Source organism: Cyprinus carpio, chromosome A9 (assembly GCF_018340385.1).
Source record: "Cyprinus carpio isolate SPL01 chromosome A9, ASM1834038v1, whole genome shotgun sequence".
Taxonomy (NCBI): domain Eukaryota; kingdom Metazoa; phylum Chordata; class Actinopteri; order Cypriniformes; family Cyprinidae; genus Cyprinus; species Cyprinus carpio.
The window spans coordinates 5,102,510-5,120,572 of NC_056580.1; the positions used below are offsets into that span (position 1 = coordinate 5,102,510).

The following is an 18,063-nucleotide window of genomic DNA, read 5'->3' on the forward strand; positions in this document are numbered from 1 at the left end:
TCCCAAACTCATTAATAGCCTTCCTGATAATGTTCGGGGTTCAGACACACTTTCTCTGTTTAAATCTAGATTAAAAACACACCTCTTTGTCCAAGCATTCAAATAATGCATCTCATAATCTTGGACTGCAATTATATCTGATCAAATGTGCATTATTATTCTTAGGTTGGGTTAAACTAACTAATTTTACTTGGTTGGAACAGCAGCTATGTCTCTATGTCTCTGTTTGTTTCTCTGTTTCTGCTGGGATTTACATCACGTGGTAAGTAGGATTTACACAAGCTTCAGTCTGGATCCAGAACACCTTAGAAGAGATGATGCCAACCCCTCAGAGGACCTCAGATGATGCCAACACTGAAACAACATACAAAACTAAATTTTACTATAAATTTGATTGCATCATATAATAATTGCTGTTAATAGTGTTCATCTTCTATTTGATTACGTCTTTAAAGGAAAACACCAGTTTTTCTATATTTCACTATGTTCTTCCCTCAACTTAGACAAGTTGATACGTACCTTTCCCGTCTCAGTGCGTGCACTCAATCGCTGTAGTGCATGGCACCACTATGCTAGCGTTTAGCTTAGCACCATTCATTCCTTAGGATCAAAACAGGGATGAATTTAGAAGCCACCAAACACATCCATGTTTTCCCTATTTAAAGATGGTTACATGAGTTGTTACACAAGTTAGTATGGTGACACAAAATATACAGTGGCGATTTCCTAAGCGGATAAAAATGATGACTATAATGTATGGTGGAAGAGCACTTCACAGCACTTCGACCTCGGTAACTACTCATGTAACCTTCTTTAAATAGGGAAAACATGGAAGTGTTTGGTGGCTTTTAAATTCATCCGTTTGGATCCTAAGGAATGAATGGTGCTATGGAAGCTATCATGAAGAATAATGAGGTTTGACTGACAGTTTGAGGTGCCAATAAACTTACAGGGTTTAGTGGCATCACTTATTGATCCAGGATCAGTGATCCCGAGCAGTTATATTTCCGATTTGAGCTTGAGCTTCAGAAATGCTTTGGATAATGTAACTTTTGTTGATGCTAACATGCTACTTGATCAAAAACAGAGCTTCACTACTGAAAAGCTATTAAATTCAGAAAACAGCAATGCTACCACCACGCTACTGAGAAATGTAGTTAAGCAAGTAGGGTCACTACTTGTAGCGACACTACTGCCCATCACTGTTAGTGTATATGCTTTTCTGAGCCCTGCCATTTCATGCTGTTGCTTTACCTAAACATTGATAAACTGAAACAAATTTGCCAGGAGCGATGACCCAAAATTGGTCAAAAGTCTAATAATCTACAATTATTAATTTCAAGGGTTCACTTACTTTCTCTACCCTGCACTGTAAATGATTTTCATGTATTAAATTAAAATGTGAAAAGTAGAAATTAAGATCAAATCAGAAATCCAGATATTTCAAAGTGTTCGCACACATATTTTTGATAATTTAGAGATGTCATCAAAGAAGTCTCAAAAGTAGCCCTAATCAAATCCAGACTGAAAACATGTTTACCTGTGCATTCTCTCCCTAAAGATACATCAAAAAATGCAGTGCAATATTCATTTCCCTCAGTTTATGTCCTTTTTATTTATAATTTTTTTTATTTGCATTGTGTCTGTCACAGCAAAATGGAAGTTTATGTAATATTTTGATTGTGACGTATTAACCTAAATCAAGTATAAAAGTGATGCCTCTATTCAATCAAAATTAATTTCACTCTCCCACATATCTTCTGGTGCCATTTTAAATTGCTGAGACAGTTAAACTTTAAAAAGAATGTACACAAAGAACACAAATAGGGTCTCACTTCTGCATGATATTACAGGTATATATGTAAGTGTGATTTTTCTTTCAGCACAATGATCACAATGAAGTGCCCTCCATGCAGAGTGCTGCACAGTTGATTTTTGAAATTGCTAGGTTTTTCAAACCTCATCACAATGAGGAACATTGCAATTTCTTTCCAGAATGAGTTTGCAAATGACATTTCAGGTGTCTGAGATATGTGAAACTAGTTTTACACTGTTGGCAGGTGTAAGGCTTCTCTCCAGTGTGAATCCTCATATGAGTATTTAGATTTCCTTTAACTGTGAAACTCTTTCCACACTGAGGGCAGGTGAAAGGTTTCTCTCCAGTGTGAACCCTCATGTGGGCATTAAGGGTTCCTTGATGTGAAAAACACTTTCCACACTGAGGGCATAAGTAAGGTTTCTCTCCAGTATGAACTCTCATGTGGCCATTAATCGTTGCTTTATGTGTAAAACTCTTTCCACACTGTTGACAGGTGTAAGGGTTTTCTCCAGTGTGAATTCTTATGTGGATTTTAAGACTTCCATTTCCAGTGAAACTCTTTTCACACTGAGGGCATGTGAATCGTTTTTCTCCAGTGTGTATTCTCATGTGGACTTCAAGGTTTCCTTTTTCTGTGAAATGTTTTCCACACTGTTTGCAGGTATAAGGCTTTTCTCCAGTGTGAATCCTCATGTGGATTTTAAGCCTTTGTTTTTTAGCGAATCTCTTTCCACACTGTTGGCAGGTATAACGCTTCTCTCCCATGTGAATCATCATGTGAGTATTTAGATTTTCTTTAACTGTGAAACTCTTTCCACACTGAGGGCAGGTAAAATAACTTCTAGATCTAGTTGTTTGAGCTCTTTTTCTTGAGGAAGACTTTTTAATCTGATCAACTAAAATATTGTTTGCATTATGATGTTTCTCATACAGATGTTTCTCTTGCTTCACATCGTTCAGTTCTTGACTCTGCTCTTTCAGCTGCATCAGGTCTGAGGTGAAAAGAGACAAATACAAGTTAACCCCAGTTTAATGGCACAATGCAGCAGACATCAAAAAAATTAGTTATTCTCAGAGTTTTTGGGGCCAGCGTCCCCTAACCATTATAAAAATAAAAGGTAGTCTGATTGTATTCCCTGCATATTAACATTGATTACTTTTTGTGTTTATTAGGGGACAAGCACAGACTATATTGTAATCCCTTTTTTATCTGTTAGCTTTCTTTTTCTTATTATTCCTCCCCAAATGGGAGTTTATGAAAGCCGTATAAACTATACCTTCCAAAATGATCAAATTTGGCACACTGACTGGTGTGGTCCTGAATAGTAATCAGATCAACTTTAGGGTCTCTAGGTTCAAACCACAGTTCAAAAATTCACTTTTCTTTGATACTTTTAATAACTTTTGTGAAGTGAAAGTGATGTGACATACAGCCAAGTATGGTGACCCATACTCAGAATTCGTGCTCTGTATTTAACCCATCCAAAATGCACACACACAGCAGTGAACACACACACACACCGTGAACACACACCTGGAGCAGTGGGTATCATTTATGCTGCGGTGCCCGGGGAGCAGTTGGGGGTTCGGTGCCTTGCTCAAGGACACCTCAGTCGTGGTATTGCCGGCCCGAGACTCAAACCCACAACCTTGGGGTTAGGAGTCAATACTAATAACTTTTGTACTAAAAACGAATTATTAGTTCACAGTTTACAAGTTTATATAGACTGCCCATTACAGTTGTCATCGTTTTGAAATGTACTGAACTCAAAAAAATGACTGACCTGAATTTTGATTCTCAACTCTGTTCAAAAGTTGCAATGTGAACTTGATGTTGACCTGAATTTGAATATGCGTAACGCATCTATAAAAAAACCTGTGGACACTTCATCAGCACAATTTTTTTTTACTGGAGTAGATGCCATTTCCTGTATTCTGGTGCCTTTTAATTAAACAAAACTGTTACCACATACCTGGCTAGGTTTTAGGGCTGTAGCGAATAGCGATATACTAATCTCACGATATGATACGATACACGGTATTCAGCTCACGGTACGATATATATCACAATATTCAGCCAACGATATGATTCAATATAATTCGATACGCTTACATCATTTTCTGATAGATTTAAAGTGGACAGAGTGATTTTGGTGACATCTTGTGAGTGTTTCATTTACTTGGATTGAATTAATTGAAATGAAAACTCAAAAAACATCAGACAGCTTGCAAAGTAAATGCTGGACAAAATTTATCAAAGATGTGTTGAGAAAATTAGTTCCATTTATTGAAACAGTGTAAACTGCTCCGTAAGCATAAACCTGTCCAGGTGGTGACGTTTTAGGTGTGCTCGTAAATTTGTGGTATTGCCGGAATATTTAACGTTAGTGCCACATAGCTTACAAACCGCGACGCTTTTATCCAAGTCGTTGCTTTCCTTCTTTTTTTTTTTTAAACCAAAGTGCTCCCACACATCTGCTTTTAAGCAGGCGGGTGCCGGATTTATATTCGCCACCATTCTCTGAATATCCTCGCTCTGACTTGGTAAACAGGAAGAGGTAGACGTCTGCGTCTGTGTAAAGTTGGTATGGGTAACTTGCTCTACATTAGTGTTGTGACGGTACCAAAATTTCAGTATTCGGTACCGATACCAGTGAAAATCCACGGTTCTCGGTACCAATTTCGGTACCAAAGCAAAACACAAAAATATGCTAATTAAAAAAACACACTTTTTATCACTAAAAATAAAACCAATGCCATTCTTTATACTTATTTACAATTGTGTTTAAAGTTTTTCTACAAGTAATATAATTATGAAAAACAGTAAACAAGTTTCACCCAAATTTAATTTGTATTTTAATTAATGAAATTTAAACATTTTATTTTTTGTTATAAAAAGGGGAATTGCTATTAAAATTAAAACATTTTAATTAACATTAACATTAAAACATTAAACACATATTGTGTGATTTATTTCTTTAAAAAAAAAAGTTTTATAAATTTTTTCAACAGTATTAGCAGTATCACATACATTCTACTAAATAATAGTAATATTTCAAGCACAATGCCTTTATGTAAAAATGAACTTTATTTTGACGGGTTGCAGTGTTTACCACAGCCTTACACTCTATTTGTGGCGGCACTCCCCCGCCCCCATATAGACATATATATGCAAATTCATTTTCTGCCAGCAGGAGAGATACAGGATTCTCCGGTAACGGCTGCAAAGCAGCGCTGAGATCACAAACGCTGCCTTATCAAGCATTACATGCAAAATGAAATTGAAAATTTTCTAATTACAGTCAGCTTCCTTCTGAAATACAGTGATATAAAAACACCCGCATCGGTTTTTGAAACGTGCAGTGTTCATGTTTATTCAATGAAGTCAAAGCCTTTTGGAAAATCTATTTGTGGCAGTTTGATATTGTTATATCTTTAAATTGACACTGGTTTTACTCAAATGAAACGGTAAAATGCTTGTGAAGTGACTCAGAACAGTTCTGGTGATGTTGTTTATGTATTTATGTCCTCATTGAGACGCAGATGCTGAAATTACTGCGAGCGTCACGCGCTTCAGTCTGTGTAGTAAACAAACCCGCACGTCTCTGCCAATCATTCATTCATTCACAGAGACGCGCAGAACAACAACAAAATAACTTTTGCGGCTTAACATTTACAGATACTGGTCCATATGGAGATTTGATTTGATTAATTTATGCTAACTTTGACAAATTCCGTGACTGTCCATATTGAAATGTAAGTATCATTTTCATGACTGGATTTTGAGATTCCGTCCGTGTTTTCTGGTTTGCGGAGATCATTGCGCTGTATGCGTCAAGAACCAGGTTGACCGGGTACTCGGTACCACCGGTTCTTAAAGAAACCTGGCTGGTACTGTGACATTTTCATTTTTTTAGTACCGACTTGGTACCGAAGTACCGGGTCTTTTGACAACACTACAGCAACACTAGCGGCTGGCTGACCAAATCGCTCTTCCTGCAACGCGAACGGGGGTAAACATGGGGGATTTGAATGGGACGTATGTATCGATACTCGCGGCTAAAAAAATCTATACTTTCTTTGGAAAAAAAATATCGATTTATATCGCAGAATCGATAAAATCACCCAGCCGAACTAGGTTTACCAAAAATTAACACAGCAGCAAAAGTCTAGTAAGCTGTTTGGGCAAAACTAGCCTAGCAAAAATGTCAGATAACTGTTACAACAACAGTTTGTGTGTAACACTCAGTTATTAACGTAACCTCGGTTCCCTGAGATACGGGAACAAGTACTGCATATGCTAAGACGCTATGGGGAAAACTCCTTTTTCTCTGAATACCGAAGCCTTTCAATAAAGCAGTGTAACTGCACGGCCATTGCATCGTGCAGTGTATTAAAAATAAACTAATGGTTCAGCAGCAGAGCAGCACGAGCCTATGGCGACACAGCCCGCCAAAATGGGTGGGCCATCTGGCTATATAAGCATGCACTTCGCCATAGGATCCCCAGGTTACTTCAACTGAAGCGACGACTAGGGCTGTCAAAAAAAAAATTCGAATTTCGTCAAATAAAAAAAAAAAATCCACATCCAAAATTTTAGGTCTGCGTCAGTCAGCCTTATCGGTAGCGCACGAAATGCGACGACGATGTAAGTAGGCTTGTTTGAGATGCGCCTTGCCTCACCTGAAATGAAAAGTGAAAAGTGAAAGTCGTGACATTTGCAAAATAGGTTACCCATACTTAGAATTGGTGCTCTGCATTTAACCCATCCAAGTGCACACACACAGCAGTGAGAAGTGAACACACCGTGAACACACACCCGGAGCAGTGGGCAGCTATATATCCAGCGCCCGGGGAGCAACTGGGGGTTCAGTGCCTTGCTCAAGGACACTTCAGCCATGAGTATTGAGGGAGGAAGAGAGCACTGTTCATTCACTCCCTCCCACCTACAACTCCTGCCAGCACCGAGACTCGAACCTGCGACCTTCGGGTTACAAGTCCAATTCTCTAACCATTAGGCCATAGTTGCCCCAATATGTAGGTGAAATGTAGGTGAGAGTAGGCGGCTGCAGTGAGGGGAGGAGTGAAATAAGCCCAGTCAAGACGGCAGTTCTGCCCTCTCGAAGCGGAACAGATACCAACGAGATCAAAGGCAGAAATTGCATTATTCACACTCACGTGCTGTGTTGCTAATAAACAAAATATCATTTCAGTTCTGTTGCTTTTATATGAAAATAAATATGATCAACAAGACACTATTTTATGCTATTTAATGCCATATGAAAGGTGTATTCATCATCCATTTTTTACTTTAATACAAACATGTATTTTAGATTTTTATATGCATCTCGCGGTGATCGGTTCTGCACAGATCTTGCTCATCTCAAGCTTTTGTTAGCCTATCCAGTTGAACCCACTAAATGTGGTGCTGCTACATTGTTCATTCAATATATTGTGGAAAATGAGAGCATCGGTGTGGAGATGTTGTTTACGTCAAAACTGAAACCAAGCCATTCACACAGAATGCATACAATACGCATACTTTCTAGAGGGACATCTATCAGCATTGCACTCACGCCTCACTCAAGAGAGCAGCATGTTTAGAAAGCCATGTAAAATTAATGTAAGTTCAACTTTTAAAAAACACGTCTCAAGACTTTATGGCAGTTTTTCACCATCCTACTGTATCTCATGTTTTTAAATGAAGAAAGTAGCCTACTTTTGTGATTGATTTTCAGTCCTTTGTATTAAACTATACATAGATGCATGGTGCTGTTTTTTTCTAATTGTTTAACCTCTTAACTGTCACCCATCCCCTCTGTGGGAAGCCTAAGTTTACTTCACTATTTTACAATTAAATCCTAATCTAATCATGACAAACTATATATCATTGGTAAGGTCTAAGGCTCCTAAGTAGATATTTTACCACTGTTTTTTGTTAAAAAATTATGTAGGAAAAGTAATAGATTAATTTATGACAAGAGTGCACCTCAAAAATCTACATCATAACAGGACTTTTGACTTTGTAAAAAAAAAAAAATCTTCTTTGCCTTTTTCTCTATCACACTTTAGAAATCATCAGAAATTATATATCAATTGAAAACTTAAAATCTCAAAATTCATCTTTGAAAACCATTTTAAAATCAGACATTGCATTACCATGAAAATGGTACATCAAAATCATGTTACAAAATGTTTTCATCAGAATCAGAATGAGCTTCATTGCCAAGTATGCTTGCGCATACAAGGAATTTGTTTTAGTGACATAAGCTTCCAGTACACAGAGACAACAACAACACACAGACTAAAAAAAAAAAAAAATCGAAAAATAAATAAATTGTATCAACAGTTGTGCTATAGATTGTAACAGACAAGCCTGTTACTAAGTATTTTGTCTGCAGTTTTCCTCCTTACTGCTAGGGGTGCTATGGCACCTAAATTAGCTCCTTAAGTAAAGGTGCTGCAGTAGAGGAAGTTAGCAGAATAGCGGTAGCAGAAAGCATGGCTTGACTGCATTTGTGCTATGTCCTGGTTGGGAAATGTTCCATTTCAAGCTCAACTTAAAGTAAGGATGTGTTTTCTTTCCTGTTATCTAAAAACTTGTCTGTTAATGATGTTTGTTGCCAAGACATTATTGATCAGGTGTGTTGATATATGCTGAGCAATTAAAGTTGTGTTGGGTTGGATGCTAAAAGGTTGATACAGTTTATTTGTATGTATTTTAGAAGGACCCTTTATCGGTGACTTTAACACTGAATGTTGCGAGCTAAATATGGATTTAAAGCCCAGATGGATGTAGGCTTGCGGCTTTTTGGCTTCCTAGGGCTATACCTGATTGGGAAGTGTCTGGAGCTTGTGAACTCTTTTGTTTGGAGTGAATTCATCGCCATAGTTGGATTATTAATTCGGCTTGGGGACAACTTCAACATTGGACATTGTTTGATGAACTTTATACCCTCGGATAAGACTCTTGCACACACCCACTTTTTCACATGACTGAACTGTGCAACCTAATGCCCATTGTCTGTCTTTTTCTTGTATTTTCTTTTTTGTGTGGTGATATTTATTTTTGTTTTCATTGGTGTATAAAAGAATAATTGACACATTTGGTAAGCATATTTTCCCTATTAAACTGTTGTTAGGCAAACGGACTCCCCCTTGATTAAGTTATATAACTAGTTTTGTGTTAGGAAAACATGAGACGGTTATAAGATGATAATGGAATAGAGTAGAGTGAGATGCAGGGATGTACTAGGATGGAGGAATAACAAATAAATATAAGGATATTGCACATTTTTACTGCATAAGTGGGGAACATTTAACTGTTCATGAGGTAGATTGCCGGGGGGAAGAAACTGTTTTTGTGCCTGGCTGTCCTGGTATTTGCGGCTCTGAAGCGCTGGCCATATGGCAAAAGTTCAAAAAGGGGGTAACTTGGATATGAGGGATTCATTCATGAATTATAAAAATTTAAGTTTGGATCATTTTATTAAGCTTTGAAGAAACGTGCATAATATTTTGCTCGATACACCCTCTTGTGACCTCAGGAGAGAAGCCAAAAGCTTTTTTCCCCCCTAACTGAAATTATGCCTTTTAAATTCAGATATAATTAGAATTTTAATAATATTTAAGTAGAAAATTCAAATTTAGTTTTTTAGTCATTTTGACAACCCTAGCAGCGCAGCTACATAGCACGGCCAGCAACACAGTACTCATTCCTGTATCTCAGGCAACCGAGGTTACGATAGTAACCGAGTACGTTCCCTATTGATATATCACTCATACAGCGTCTGCAAAGAGGACTTGCCTTGAGCACCAATGGGGCCCAGAGCGACTAAGTAATTGCAGGGAAGCCCCGCAAGAGGCAATTAGGCCAAGCTCACAGAGGTCAGCCCGGCGATGAGTAATCGGTCCAAGAAAATTGTACAGTCTTGGAACCCAGAGGAGTTGTCATAAACGCCTGAGCACTGGTTTTGCCATAAAGCCAAAGTGAGTCTGTTTAAGCAGAAAGGACCCAAGCCCGTAAGGCCGGGACATCCAGATTATAAAACCTGGTAAATGTGGACAGCCGCTGCACAAATTTCTGCAATGGACACTCCGCTAGACCAAGCCCAGTGGGCTCTTACTCCCATGGGGCATTGCAGGCCTAAAGAAGAGTATGTAGCTTGATAGCATCAATTATCCATTTGGAAAGTCTCTGCTTCGTGACCAGAGATCCTTGGGTATGGTCACTGAAGCATACAAAAAGCTGACCGGACTGCCTTAACAGGTCAGAACGCTCAGTATATATTCTCAGTGCCCTGACGGGGCAGAGTAAATTCAGCTCTTGGTCCTGCTCTGAAGGAGGAAGTGCCAAAAGAGCTATTACCTGTGAACAGAGTCGAGAGCACTTTAGGCACATAACCATGCCTCGGCTTCAGGACGACCCTGGAGTAGAGCCCTTCATGGGCCCTTAAATATAGGCCCCATCCCGGCCCTTGCCCGAGACGCTCAGGCCCTAGCCCGGCCCGTGTCCAACAGCTCATCATAATTCTTGGCCCGAGATCCCATGTAGGGACGGTGACAGGGTGAGGCGAGTTGAGCCTCCTAGACCCCTTCAAAAAGCGAACAACTAGGTTGTTCCTGCCCACTGACTGGCCAGCTATAGGAGTGTGTGAAGCTGCTATGGCTGCTACATAGACCTTGAGCGTGGAAGAGGAGCAACCCTTATCCAACCGATCCTGCAGGAAGGACAATATCAGAGATATGTCACAGGAAATTGGGTCTGCGCTGTGGGTCATACACCAGGCAGAAAAGACAGACCATTTAAGGGTGTAGAGCCGCCATGTAGAGGGTGTTCTAGCTTGAGAAATTGTGTTTAACACACGCTCTCGGGGGGGTCCGCAGGTTCCCATCGAGAGGCCAGAGGTGCAGAGCCCACAGCTTGGGCTGGGGGTGCCATATTGTTCTGTTCGCCTGAGAGAGGAGCTCTCATCTCAGAGAAATGGGCCATGGGGCCTCTGCAAACCAGTGCTGGTTCCTCCAGAGTGGGGCCACCAACAGAAACTTGTGCTTCTGTTCTCTGATTCGCCTGATTACTTGTGGGATCAGAGCGATTGGGGCAAAAGCATATAGGAGGAGGTTGGGTCAGTCGTGTCCTTCAAAAAGTAAATTGGGCAGTGAGAGTTGTCTTCTGAGATGAAGAGATCGATCTCTGCCTTGCCAAAGATTCCCTAGATTCTTTGAACCGTATGTGGGTGGAGCATCCACTCTTTCAAGGGAACATTTCTCCGAGATAGCATGTCTGCTCCCTGGCTGAACCTGCCCGGCACGTGCGCTGCCCTTAGCGAACGCAAGTTGAGCTGAGCCCATTCCAGGAGGCGCTCTACCAGAATGAAGAGGCGCTTTGAGAGACCACCCTGGTGATTTATATATGACACCACTATCATGCTGTCTGAGAGGCAGAAAGGTGCGAAGGCCCAAACATACTGCCAGCATTTCCAGGCAGTTGATGTGAAGCCAACTCTCCTCTTTCCGACTCTCACCACAAGGCAGCTTCCAGAAGAGATCTGATGTGCTAAAACATTAGCCACTTTTAAATCTAGACTCAAAACTCATCTGTTTAGCTGTGCATTTATTAAATGAGCACTTTGCGATGTCTGAACTGATTGCATTGCATTTTATGTATTCACTGTTTTATGTAAAATCATTTTCTATTTTTAACTATCTTAAATTCATTTTAATTCAATTATGAAATCATTTTCAAAGGTTTTACATTCCTTGTTTTATTTTTGATTTTTTTTCATGATTATTTTATTTTCATGTAAAGCACTTTGAATTACCATTGTGTACGAAATGTGCTATATAAATAAACTTGCCTTGCCTTTCAACTAATAGCCGAAAGCTGGTTTGCCATTGCACAGAGCTCCCCAACCTGTGTTGGAAGTGTCTGTCGAGACCACCTTCCTTCTGCAGACCATTCCCAGGGTAACTCCCCATTCCATCCACTGAGAGTCTTTCAAAAGGGGCCAGAGCTGCTATGCAGGCCTGGTTCACCTTGACACGCATGCTTCCATGATGCCAGGCGTGGGACGGAACTCGTGGTTTCAGCCAGTACTGAAGGGACCGCATGCGAAGCAGGCCCAGCTGAAGTACTGGAGACGCAGAGGCCATAAGCCCCAACATCTTCTGAAATGCCTTGAGAGAGTGAAAGGCTCCAACTTTGAATGAGGCTGCGAGCTCCTGAATAGCCGTCTCATGAGGGCGCGGTTCAGGTTTCTGAGATTGAGGATGGGGCTCGGGCCACCATACTTTTTGGGGAAGAGAAAATATCAGCTGTAGAAGCCTGACTCGCCCTGACCTGGGGGAACCATTTCTATGGCTCTTTTTGCAAGCAAATTCAGGCCTCGGCCCGTGTGGCAAGGGGTCAGGTTGGTTCCAGTGACAGGCCGCCATGTGGGGACCCAATGCTTGTGATAAGCGGAAGAGGAATTTTGCTCTCTTTTTGAAAATGTTTGTTTTATTTTTCTCGATATAACAGCAATTGGTGGGGGCTAACTGAATGGGCCCAGGGTTCACAACAAACTGCCATAGAGTGAAGTGCCTAGGCCGGTTGTACAGCAGATGAGTATGCCCTTCCAGCGAGCGCTTAAGTCATCTTACATGGCCACTGACTCATCCAGGGGAGGCAGTTTGTCATACCCTTTTTCTTCTGTGCCATCGACTGTTGTGAGGGCAGTAAAGAGGAGGCACGCAGGCGGTCAGAGTATGCCTCTTGATGTGGAGAAAGTGTGGCATACGGGGGCTCAGCCAGCATTGGCTGATTCTTCACCGAGCGCCAAGATCCTCTGCCCCGCTGCTTTTTCCTCACAGATTCTGGGAGGTAGAAAGCGGGAGGAGGCGAGAGGCGGAGTAGCTTTCTGAAGCTATCTGCGAGCACAGAGAGGTGAGACTCATATCCTCGCAATAAGGACATTCAGTTTTGGTCAGTGCAGCTTCAATGTGGGCAGCACCCCAAGCATGAAACGCACTCGCCGTGACCATAAGCTGTGTGCAGGGGAGCCCTGCACGAGTGACAGTAACAGCACGGCATTTGTAACAACGCCAGAAATTTGCTCAGAAAATTTGCTCTTATAGTCACCGGATAGTCGAAGGGGACAGGGAAGACCACAGCTGCTGCAGACGCCGAAGGCAGCTGAAGAGCGGCAAAGTCAGCCGAGCAGATAGGAGTCTTGATCCGCTGTGAGGCTTGTTCACGGTGAAGGCTTCAAGTCTTATAGAGCGAAGATCTTGTAATCGTCGCTGAAGGACAAGAAATCTGGAGATCCTATGGCGAAGTGCACGCTTATATAGCCAGATGCCCCACCCATTTTGGCGTGCTGTGCTGCCATAGGCTTGTGCAGCTCCACTGTTGAGCCATTGGTTTGTTTTTAATACACTGCATGAACCAATGGCCGTGCAGTTATACTGCGTTATTGAAAGGCTTCAGTATTCTGAGAAAAAGGAGTTTTTCCCCATAATGTCTTAGCAGATACAGTACAAGTGAAGTATTGATAGGTAACCATAATTCAGTGCTGCAACAAAGACTATGTGATGCCTTTAAAAGCAACAGTTAAATAGCAGCTTGTTTAGTGACAGTAGCCTATTTGAGCACACAGCCAGACCCACCTGAGTGGCAGATATGCTAAGATGCTTTGTTTACTTTGCTGTGTCGTAGGAGTGCAGCAGGTGCGAGTACTGAAAATGGAATGGAGTTTAATTTATATGGGCTCTGAATGAGCCAACTGGAATGAATTTGAGGAAGCAGCAGCATGGAAGTCAAGGCTGTAGCTAAAATGCGGAATGGAGTATAATTTATTAGGGCATTCCTCAAGTGGAATGGATTGGACTGATGGCACTGACGGTCGACCGATGTATCGGTTTTGCCGATAGTTGATTGCTGGAACTATCGGTTATCGGCAAAAAACCATGCAGATAGTTTTTTCCGGGTTGTGTCCATTGCTGGAGCGGCTGAGAAGGTCTGCTGTCATTATACAGTACGAAAGCGACCTCTGGAGGCGGAAATCACTGACAGCACTTTTTGACACTGCACGCTGCACATAGCGGGACAATTCAGACGCGGATTTAAAACATCCACAACTAAACGGTGTGTACACAGTATACTGTAGTGCATGTTTTCATATCATTACTAAATAATTCATTTGTTGAGTACATGCTGCATTAGTGGAGAAAGAACAGCAGTATGTTTGCTCTTAAGGCTGAGAGGACGAGAACATTACAGCAGCACCTCAAGCGGTTAAAACATGTGACTAAAACACATTCAAGTCTGACGCAAATGTTTAATGTCACAATTGTTACCATCTATTTGCATTAGTTTATATCCAGCTGGTCACATTAATGAAACTGTTAGCCAGCGAAGTTGCATATTTAAAGCTGTGATGTGAGAAAGCAAATGGATATATTCATTCAGCCGACTGAGCGCCATTCACAGTTTTCCATTAAATTACATTATATTTGTCCCAATTCATTGTTAATATACATAAAGACTTCACCCTTGGCTGGAAGATGCATTTGCATTTTTCAGCTAAACGTTTGTCTTTCTGTGGCTCTAATAAAATCTGTATGCTTCATACAGAGAGCTATAATATAGATCACGCTTTTTCTCTTCGTTCTGCTGTTGTTGTTTTTTTAAACACTGAACTTCAACTTATCGGTGCTGCTTTTTTATCATTGTTGAAGTAAACTTTTGCCAGTTTAATGATTAACTAAACTGTTTTAGACTTCTGCTTGAGGTGACTACATTTGTCTTGACAGAAACGTGCTGTAGAGATAAGTAAAATTTAAAATTATATTGTTTTCAGATACACAGCAATAGTTTGTAGTTTATAGTAACATGTATTTATAAATACCATTCTGAACACTGCAATTTCGGTGTACTTGAGTTATATTTTAACAGATTATGGCACATATAATAAGTAATCTGGCTATTCCATGCATACAGAAAATGTGCATACTATGCATACTGAAAACTGCAGAAATATTAAGATTGGTTGGTCCTCCTATTAGGCACCATGCATCCAGAAGAGAAAGGTAAGGCAGGAAGTATCTGTTGAATGAAGTCTGGCTTAGGTTAGTGGAAGTTAATGGAATATTTGGGCTTGGTACTGATTATGGGAAGGTCAATGCAGTCACCGTTCCTGGTTGTTACCTTTTCCTCCGACTGTACTTTTTTGGTAAACTTGATTTACTCAAGGTCATTGTCAAGTCTCATTAACTTCTGCTGCCTCTGATGTTTCTGCTTTGGTAAAACCAGACTTTTGCACAGAGGATGAATTGCTGCCACTTCAAGGCAGGACTGAAAAACACTGTTCTAAAGCATCAGCTCAATACCTAAAATATTAAAATTGATTAAAAATATAATCAGTTATTAAGCAAAATCTTAAAAAATATCATGCATTTCTGTAGAGCTGGACATTCTAATACTATCAAAAGAGTGAGTTCAGCTCTGAGAATGAAACCAACCTGTGTGTTCCTCAGTATCTTCATGTTTGACTCTGAACGCTTCCTCAATCCTCACATCTTCACTCTCCTCTTTAATAAACGCCATCTATAATAGAGTCACGTGGATCTCAGTCGCTTCAGCAGGAGTCCTGTTTAAGATCAGAATAAGAAAAAGATAAATGCAAACTAATCCTTTCAGTGCGTCAGCATTCACCTTAAATCACCTGATTAAAAAACATATTAATTATAGATAAAGTTCATATTTTGGTATGTATGATTTACATTTTGTATTTAATTATTTGTAAATCATATTTTATTTAGACTGCACTGTCATGAAAACGTTTGCAGTTGGTTTAAATTCATTGCTCATGTTTGTGTTTGTTGTCGTTTACTCTGCACGGATTCCCGTTAAAGCACTCTGTTTCTCTTTACTCACACAAATAACGTCAAAAGAACATTAAACGTTACATTTAAGAAAGATCGATTTATTTTACAACGCTTGTAAAAACTTGTAAAAAAAAAAAAAAAAAAAAAAAAATCATATAACGGTTTACATTGTTCCACAAACCTTTCTTCAGGTGAATCAAAACAGGCGCAGGAGCGCGGCGCCGCTGGATGACGTCACATCACAAACCCAAAATAAAAGTCCCGTTCTCACACTGCTGCCTAAACTCAAGAATGATGATGCATTTCCACAGTTATTATTAACAGTGTAAAACTAGAAAATATTTTTTTATGTATATTTTAACACTATGCTTTGTGTTTTCTTAACATAAATGACATGAAACTAAACTGCTGCGAGATAGTTTCTAATATAAAGCCTGAGGGAGTGATTCAACATCTATCACTCTTTTGACACGCATAATCAATCTTTCTCTCTCTTTCCCCTCATTTGGAAAATTATTGAAACGATTAATTAAAATGATTATTTTTTAATTAAAAAAAAGTGTGATTTTAATTATAGGAGATCTGACTTTTTATGGCCTTAAATTTGACACAAAACTAAATTAAAGACTTTTTAAAGACCTGTGGAGACCCCGATTACCTAAACCTGTGTTTTTCTGTGCTTTTAACATAACTTTGTGTGTATCTTACAGTTGACATTTAAGAGAACTCAGTTTAATACTCAAATGTCGGCTTTCTGTGCCTGCGTTTCATGTGAAACTGTGTATCAGGAGTTTAACTGACAAGGCTTTAAAACATGTGCAGATGTTCTGTTTGTTGTTGTACAGGCACAGCTGTCTTCTGGAAAGGGGCAGAAGCAGCTCATTGGCATCGAAAGAGACCCAAGAAGAGGCATTTACAGCATGGAAAAATTATCTGTGAGGTATTTTCAGCTAAAACTTCAGAGACATTCTGGAGACACCTTGTATTACAGTCAGCATTTAATGCCCATCATTGCACTGAAACTGCTTATTAAAGCTACAAATGACCTGCCTTTGCCATCTGATTGTGGCTACATCTCTCTTCTAGCACTGTCATTTCTGCAATAACTCTTTTTTTGTAAACCTCGTCACACTGAGGAGAACGGCAATGAACGACGTTTCCTCTGTGTGAATTGGCTTTTAAGGCTTCCTTTTCCACTGAAACTCTTTCCACACAGTTTCAGGTGTAAGGCTTCTCTCCCGTGTGAATCATCATGTGGGCTTTAAGATTTCCTTGATGATCCATACTCTTTCCGCACTGTTGGCAGGTGAAATGACTTCTACTTCCAGTCTTTTGAGCTCTTTTATGTGAGCAAGTCTTTTCAGTCTGGGAGCAACAAAATGAGTTTTGTCCAGTTATGGAATCATGACATTTCTTACACTGATCTTTATCTTGCATTTCATTCAGTTCTTCACTCTCTTCTTTCAGCGCCATCAGGCCCTAATGTGAAAAGAGACCTATCCAAGTTAACCCGTTTAGAAGCAACAGTAGAAAGCAACAATAGCACAAATCTGCCATTCATGTCTAAAGGTGTCAGACTCAGCATGTGGAGGGTCACAGAGTTTAGGCCTTGTCCACACAAACATGGGTATTTTCAAATCCGCAGATTTTTCAATGCGGTTTGGCCGTTCGTCCACACTCAAACGCAGTATCAGATCACTGAAAGCGAAACTTTTTGAAAACTGCTGCCAGGGTGAAGATTTTCAGAAACTCCGGCTGCAGTGTCATCGTGTAGCCGGTGAAACCTGAGATTTTGGCTTGTGACGTCGTGAGGCTTCTGATTGGACAACATGGCTTTACAGTTAGGGTTATATCGCCACCTGTTGGTTTGGCATGCTCTTGACAGCGCTTCGTGGTACGTTTTTGCATTTTCATGTGGACAAGATTTTTTTTTTTTTTTGAAGGAAGGAGGAAAAACTGTTTATAAAAATATCCATTTACGTGTGGACTAGGCCTTAGATCCAACCTGCTCCAACACACCTACCTTTAGCTTTCAAGTAATGAAGCAGTGTTGCCAACTTCTCTTAACTGAAAGTAGCTAATCATGACGTTGTCTAATGAAATTAAATACACATAAGATAAAGACAATTGCTGTGCTGTGATTTTGGCTATATTTGCATGTTAAATAGAGTTAGAAGCGATCCCAGACAGCAACATAGTGTTGGCCCAGATCCGGCTCGTGTGAACTACATGTGGGCCAGATCTGGGCCGAAACTGCTTGCTGTCTGGGATAGAATATCTTTTTTTAACTAAAGCACTGCTCCTCTTATCCGCTCGCTGAACAGAGCAGATGCAGAGAGAGGTGTGTGTGGGCACTCTTGGAAACAAAACCTCGTGCG

At 40.3% G+C, this 18,063-nt stretch overlaps 1 protein-coding gene across 1 annotated transcript; it reads right to left on the reverse strand.

Annotated features, from left to right (window-relative positions):
• Positions 1 to 337: 337 nt before the first annotated feature.
• On the reverse strand, positions 338 to 15,937 carry LOC122146075 (gastrula zinc finger protein XlCGF8.2DB-like). The gene is made up of 3 exons (XM_042763248.1): positions 15,867 to 15,937; positions 15,320 to 15,447; positions 338 to 2,811 (listed from the first exon to the last, which is right to left on the reverse strand). The coding sequence occupies exons 2-3, from the start codon at positions 15,402 to 15,404 to the stop codon at positions 1,964 to 1,966; spliced, it is 933 nt and encodes a 310-aa protein (XP_042619182.1). The 5' UTR covers positions 15,405 to 15,447; positions 15,867 to 15,937; the 3' UTR covers positions 338 to 1,963.
• Between the last annotated feature and the right edge of the window lie 2,126 nt (positions 15,938 to 18,063).

Excerpts from the sequence above, each read along its gene's own strand:
- LOC122146075 (XM_042763248.1), bottom strand. The coding sequence starts at position 15,404 with ATGGCGTTTATTAAAGAGGAGAGTGAAGATGTGAGGATTGAGGAAGCG. Across the intron at positions 2,812-15,319 it reads AGATACTGAGGAACACACAG|ACCTGATGCAGCTGAAAGAG; the intron begins GTTGGTTTCATT and ends TTTTCACCTCAG.